General features: G+C 37.2%; 1 protein-coding gene across 2 annotated transcripts; it reads right to left on the reverse strand.

Annotated features, from left to right (window-relative positions):
- Window positions 1-2,725: 2,725 nt before the first annotated feature.
- LOC146661160 (uncharacterized) lies at window positions 2,726-6,349 on the reverse strand. Of its 2 annotated transcripts, none has more exons than XM_085419692.1 (4): window positions 6,229-6,349; window positions 5,019-5,114; window positions 3,855-4,172; window positions 2,726-3,449 (listed from the first exon to the last, which is right to left on the reverse strand). In XM_085419692.1, exons 2-4 carry the CDS (start codon window positions 5,062-5,064, stop codon window positions 3,406-3,408), a joined length of 408 nt encoding a protein of 135 aa, XP_085275818.1. In that variant the 5' UTR covers window positions 5,065-5,114; window positions 6,229-6,349; the 3' UTR covers window positions 2,726-3,405. The 2 variants fall into 2 exon arrangements, with proteins under 2 accessions (XP_085275818.1, XP_085275817.1); XM_085419691.1 differs by lacking the exon at window positions 6,229-6,349 and adding an exon at window positions 5,516-5,577.
- Between the last annotated feature and the right edge of the window lie 834 nt (window positions 6,350-7,183).

The following is a 7,183-nucleotide window of genomic DNA, read 5'->3' on the forward strand; positions in this document are numbered from 1 at the left end:
CTGAATTTGGAAAAAGCAGATTTGCTTAAATCTTAGGGAGCCGAGAGGAACACTAGAAACAGTTAAATATTGCTTGGCTTTCTTTTGTTAGCTGGCCTAAAAACCCCAGCTTGAGATAATGGGCATAGCGATGGTAGTCATTATTAACGTTCTCTTTTAATCTGTTTCAGGCAGTGTACACACTCGTGTGGTTTTTTATGTGACTCTTCTTCCTCGCAAAATGATCCCTATGAGTGACACCCAGTCCAATTCAGAGACATTATCCGATAATGGTAGTGATAAAATATCTATAAGGAATATAAAAATATGATTGTAAACTAGAACACACAAAAACTGCAGGGGTAATGCTCCACAAAATCGTTAACCTGGCACATAGAGCAGTAAAATAAACATTCTAATTGAAATTACCTTTATTGCCGAATGAGCACTCAGTGCTGCTGCTTATTTTTGAAGTGATGTATGGTTCACATTAGAGCTCTAAAACTTTACACTGGATACACTGAAACATTAAAAGTTACAGTCCAGCAACCTATTCAGCTTTAATTTGATGTTATAATGACCGCACCTTTGGCCACATCCACCTCCAGTTTGTGCTGTTGTAACTTTACAGCTTGACATCATTTGTGAAGTTAGTAAGGTAGGGTTAATAACTTGCACACATGAGTCACCCTGCAGAGGATGTGGGTCACACTTAAAACCTGCTGTAAAATGATGAACTGGTGAAAAGTGGCTCCTCCAGATGATTTTAAACTAAAGCTCTGAACATAACCTGCTCCAGTTTTGCTTTCAGCAGAAGTTATCATGGTGACTTTAAGCCTGACATAACTCACCAACTTATTTATGTCTTGTACACCACTAAATTAAACCAAATTAATTTAAGGTGATTTTAAATGACCTGGTGGTAGTAACTTAACTTTTGCCTTCCCTGTTTGTTAGCCTCAGACAGACAGTGATGTCGTTCCTGTATTTTACTGGGCTATTTCACATGAGGATTGGTGTGTCTATATGTGCGTGCGTTTGTATTCCTAGTGTGTGCGACCATCATAGTTTGTACTGCTATCTATCTTATCCAGGACAGTATCCTGGTTAAATAAATGTTAAGTAAATAAAATAAAATCTGCTGAGTTAGTTTTTATGTCCTCAGTTGACTGTAGGGAAAATTCAAACATGTTAAAAACCTGTTTTATTCAAAAAGTCTTTTTTTAAATTAGTGTTTGTGTAGATTAAATAAACAGAACTTTTTCCTTATTTTAGTGCTGTTAGCGTTAATTTTTTTTAAAATGACGTTAACAGTTAACGTGGGACTGCACGGCACTAACGCGTTAACAAGCTAACCGCGCTAACGCCGTGCAGCCCCACGCACGGGGCGATCCGCATTAACTCGCTAACTGAGATTTGCCGCATTAATGTGGTTATGCCGTTAACTTCTTTTTAACGAGATTAACGCTGACAGCACCAATTTAATTGCATAATTTTCTAGGCTGTATTTCACCCGTTTCCAGCCTTTTTGCTAATGTTTATCTGAGAAAGTACTGGTATTAACAGTACCCACTGACTATCTTCCTTAGGGTGACCTAGGGTGACCATATTTTGATTTCCAAAAAGAGGACACTTGGCCCAGTCATGAAGAACTTTAATGATACTGTTTGCTTAAAGAAAATGTTAACATATTTAAACGATGCCTTCTCTGTGCGGTTAATGAATGTTGAAATAAAAAATGTCATATGGGCTTTTTCAAGTAAACAAGTGCTAAAAATTAACTTAAAAACCCCTCAAATTAAATAATGGTACAGAAATAAGGCCTCATCTGTATAATTTTTTTTTTTTTTTACCAGTACTGGGACTTTACGAGGAAATTTCTTTTGCAGTTGATCTGAAATGCTTCACTTGCGGTTTGGCATCTTTTAAACATCATCAGAGCGCCGTCTGTCCCGTCTGTGAGCGCAGAACAACCACTCACAAAACAGCAGCTTGGGATGACGTCACACATATGGGTAGGCCTATAGAAAAACCCGGACATTTTCATCGATCTCAAAACTCCTCCCAGATGGCCCGGACAGAACGTGAAAAGTGGACATGTCCAGGGAAAAGAGGACAGTTGGTCACCCTACCATAACCATGAGTATGGCATCAATCGTTTCACACCAAAGTTTTGGGCACATAATTGTCATAGTTGGCATTTTGGATTTACTTCAAGTACAGTTTGATTACTTTTAGTTTTCTTTTCTTCTTGTAGATTTTCACAAAAAAGTTCTACATTTGCTGGTCGCTAGCTAACACTATAGTGTTAGCTAACACTAGAACATTATATATTTCATGTCAGTTTCATTGTTTTTTGTGTTTGACTGTATTTGTTATATGTCAAAGATTAAATTCTTTTTCATCAAGCTAGCATGAGCTGGGCAAGTGTCTCAGAGACAAAACTGCATAAAACCAAACAATGCAAGACCCAGATTATTGAGGAAACGCTAGGTGTTTGAAAGCTTGCAAAAAACTTAGCTAGTCCCAAACAAAACATTATTTTCTCAATCTGTTTTCACTGATAGACTGTTGTTCTCAATCCTAACCATCATTGTACCATAAAGTGAAGCACCAAGCCTATGGGTGGTAAAGTCATAAACTCATAAATTAAGCAAATAACTCAGCTACTAAAGGAAGTATGTGTATAAATCAATAGCCTAGATGGCTCAAGCAACACTTTTATTTGACAGCTATAGAAAGCATATTATATTTTTATATTTATTTATTAATTTACAACATAGTGATTGCAAAGCTTTTCACTAGGAAATTACAGTATTTGAGCAAAATGCCAAATTAATCTTAAGAAAATGTTATCAATAAAATTTAATTATTTAGCTTAAAGGAAATATCGGTATTCACTTACAAAGATTTTTTACCTTTATAAATGAACACAAAAGCTTATGTATTCTTGTTTCTATACAAAAAACCTTTTTTATAGTTAAACAGTCTACCCTTTATATTGAAACAAAACATCAAATGTGAAGGACATTAGGAAGATTAACTCATAAAATTAAATACATTTAACCGACTAGATGAGTAGTATCTGTCAATAAGATAAACATATCAAATAAAATATGAATACATTTCATACTATTATGTAAATGTTTTGATCAGCTAAGGATTATTTTCTGGCCATCAGTCAAGCAATCAAAATAGCAAAGTGGTGAAACAGACATTATTATGTCTTCCTCTTGGCCCATGAGATCATAATCTTGAATATACATATACTATACATATATCAGTTTATTCCTTCTTGAGCCATTCAGACATTTAGGCCTTACTCTATCCACTCAGCATGGTCAGGATTAAGTCTGATCTCAGGATAGGACATGTTTCATCTGACGATCTACATCCACTTCGATCCTTATTGTGCAACAGCTGGTCTTAGATCTTCCCTGTGTACTTCAATAAACCAAAGATACCACCACCTGCAATAAAAATGGATTAACTATTATTCATTTATTAATGTCTCGCAAAACAAATATGAGTCCAAGACTAGTCGAGAAATTACTGATTAAATACTCAAAATTGTGAAACACTGTAACAAAAGTCTCAATTATTATTTTCTATCATGTCATTTATCTTAGAGAACCAATTTCTTTCCTAAGAATATTGTAATCCTTTACAACTATCACTAATACATTTTCATAATTTTCACAACTTATTTCCTTCTATATTTGCATATTTTCGTGCCAATAGGCTCCTGTATCTGTAAATAATATTCTCGGTTGCTATGGCTCATCCCCAGTGCCATCCTGGTTAATGAATAACAGATGATATGTGATAGAGGAAGCAGAAATGATGGTAAATTCATGCTCGTGTGTAGTACTGACCGACTGCTCCCACACCGGCAATGGAGCCGATGGTGATGCCCGCTATAGCGCCCGGTGAAAGCCCTGAATTGGATTCCTGAACAATCTCAGTTGTAGGAACTGATTCAGTAGAATTAGTTATAATGGTGGGGATAATGGTGGTGGTGTTGGATGCGGCGTCTGTGGTCGTACTGGATGGGCTGTCTGTGGTCGTGCTTAATGGGCTGTCTGTGGTCGTGCTGGATGGGCTGTCTGTGGTCGTGCTGAATACGTTAGTTGAGGCAGTGGTTTTTGGTGCGATGCTAGTTGATATAATGTTCTCTCCTCCACACAGAAATACTGACAGGAAGATCAAAAAGGGTTAAAAGGCAAGATCATACAAAGGTTTCCCAAAAGGTTAACAAACCTCTGTTCCTGTGATGCTCACAGAAACTAGTCACAACTTCTGCCTTAACACATGTTTTCTTTTAAACAAAACATTTTCTAAAATTTATTAAAAATGTTTCCAGATTAAAGATCTCAAATTTCAGCCGTTGACATTTATTGTCCAATATCAAGATAATGGAGTTCAGTACTTATTTACAGCTTTGCATTCTTAATGGGAGAATGTCATAGATAATAAACTCAACCTTTGCTCTAATGACGCTATTGAAACAACCCCCCCCCCCCCCCCCCCCGAAGGCCTAACCCTTTCAAGAATTTCAACATTTCCTACTCTGTCTACATGGCCTCCCATCAACCTTCCCTTTGATTACCGGGAAATGCTTTAACTTTGGTCCACCACCATTAAAATTCGCTACGATGGTACGCTACAACTATGATTAGATTCTATGCTAACACCATGAAACAGATCATCCTTCACACAAAAAATGAAAGGTCAGTCTAGATATAGATGTGGCCGAAATTAACCATAAAAACTTTTTCAACTTTAAAAAAAAATCATAAACTATGAATTAAACAAAGTTATTTGATGTATATATACCGAATATTTCAGTCAGCTTCCATTTGAGGGCAAAGTGGCCAGAGATGTTTTTAAGATAATCTTGTTGTGATGCTTTGTGTGTGAATAACAGTTAATTAATAATCTTTAGTTATTCTCTTCACACTCTCTTTAAAAAAAGGTTTTGTCTTCCCTTTTCTAAAAGGATCTTTTTTAAAGGTTTATGTATTGTAATTTTTTTTTACCTGTGGTAAGAAGGCAAAAAGCCGATAGAACAAGACTCAGCTTCATTGTGCTTTGAAATAAATTGACGTAGTCAAAGAGACTCCTCAGGTCAAAAGCTGCATGAAAAACATAAAAGCACAAACATGACGGTGAGTTAATTTCTCTAAAATCTCTCACTTGCAGACAGAAAATCATGAATCCTGAATTTATCATGTGAGACAGATAAGAGTAACTTCAATCAAACTCAGTCATCAATAATATGTGGGTATAATGTATTATACAAGACAAAAATAATAAAAAATATATTTTTAAATAAATGCCAATTGAGCCTAAATGAATTTCCATGTCATGGCTCGATATCACCAAGAAATCACTGATTTGTAAATACAGTTATAAAAAACACAAAAACTCTCAAGCGAGTATTTGTGGTCACATCAACGGTAATAAGAGTATTTACCCCGATGCCACAGCAGTCTATGAATGAATCCAAAAGATTTAAAAAAACCGACTTACTCACCTGAGAGGGTGTCACTGATGCCTTGCTTCCCTTCTGCCTCCCATCGGATATATTCAGACAGCTACTTTTATGACCCTGTTATCACCCACCCAGTCATTTCCAGCCCTCCCACATATAATAGCATGTTACCAGAGGTCAATGGAGGATAGTGTTGCAACATGTACAGGATTATCAATACTTTCCAAGGAGATGTAATTGGTGTGCGCTTCCTGTGTGATAGTAAAGCTAAGGTGCTAGGAGTGTGGGCAGGCAAAGCAGTATAGGCCAGCTTATGACGTTTTAGTCCTGTCTGTGTTTTTAACTTCACCTGAGTGTCTTAAACCGTCAGAAAAGTGAATAATATGTGGTATGAATGCAGCCAAGCCCTTTATAGAAGAAAGTAGTTGTGAGGATGTCAGATAATCTATAATGTAATAAAGCAAGTGGCAACATCAAAAACAGGCTATCTTTAAGAGAAGGGAAGGTCATCTGAAAGGCACCTGTTGTGGCCGAACTCCTTTTTTTCTCTCACAGGCAAGAACGGAATTACATAATCATGTTACAAATTAATCTGGTATTGATAGTTTCCATACAATTTTCCTATTAGTACTCGATAATCATTAACTTTTCCCTCGATTTCGCCTCGTGTTGTATCTGCTTTACTATGTATTTTTGAGGAAAACTTGCAAAAAAAGAGGGAGCCATAGCAACCGTTTCTACAGAGTTACACTTACCTGAAAATGTTCAGCACGTCACATATGAGGTCTTTACGTTATTTTTACTTGCTTCTTCACCTTATCTTTGAGGCACTTGCTAGCAGTGGTGGCTGGAAAGACTAAATACAGAGGCTACAGAGCTGGGTAAATCGTGGTCACTGCCTCCTGTTTGCTCAGCTTGGCGAGCTGTCCAGCCAACTGTTTCTGAAAACACACCGTCACTATAGCACAGCAGCATGTCCTTAACACAATTTGGCGTGAAAGAGTCAAAGCTGCCAGTGTTTTTCCCCCCCACAGTGACTAGCAACTGTACAACAAATGCAAAACAAATGCAGCGATGGGAGAGTTTCACTTTTTCTGAGCCGGTGAAAAAGGCCCACTGTTGATGATCATGTGTGAACCTTAAAAGTTTACTACATTCTAGAGAGCAATATGTCAAGTGTACTCTTGAAATTTTTGATATTCTTGAATTTCCAGTTTTCTTGGAAAGTTTTGAAAAGTTATGCAAGCAAATCGGGGATCAGAATGAGCTAGAAATGCAATTTAAGTGACTTTCAATGTAGCATGGCTACTGAAAAGTTTAGGCTTTGTAGTAAACGGTCTAAAAAGGAGGAAATATACAGTGAGAATCAGTTCTTCTTGTTGGTGTTGTATGCAGAGGCATCTCTGAAGGCACAATGCAGATGGGGAGATGTGATGGCCCACTATGCCCTGCTTTCCTTCTCATCTGCAGGTACCGATGATACTGGCAACACCTGGGCCCAGTGTGTCAGAGCAAGATATATGTTTTTTAAATGGGGGAAAAGGAAAGAGGAAAAAAGGAAATCGAGTTTTAAATGCTGCTCGGCTACATGAGCCAAGAGCTTCCTCAGCAGATCTGTGCTCTCTTCTCAGTTGTATGTCATCTGCTATTATTGGATTGGGTTTAAGCAGCGCAAGCGTGCTAGCAAGACAAACCATTAAGTGCTTTAAT

The sequence above is a fragment of the Rhamphochromis longiceps genome, linkage group LG10, assembly GCF_057381845.1.
Source record: "Rhamphochromis longiceps isolate RC_006_pf linkage group LG10, R_longiceps_female_GT1.1, whole genome shotgun sequence".
In the NCBI taxonomy this organism is placed as follows: Eukaryota; Metazoa; Chordata; class Actinopteri; order Cichliformes; family Cichlidae; genus Rhamphochromis; species Rhamphochromis longiceps.

Excerpts from the sequence above, each read along its gene's own strand:
- LOC146661160 (XM_085419692.1), bottom strand. The coding sequence starts at position 5,064 with ATGAAGCTGAGTCTTGTTCTATCGGCTTTTTGCCTTCTTACCACAG. Across the intron at positions 4,173-5,018 it reads TTTTTGCCTTCTTACCACAG|TATTTCTGTGTGGAGGAGAG; the intron begins GTAAAAAAAAAT and ends TCTTCCTGTCAG. Across the intron at positions 3,450-3,854 it reads TGCCGGTGTGGGAGCAGTCG|GTGGTGGTATCTTTGGTTTA; the intron begins GTCAGTACTACA and ends TTTTTATTGCAG.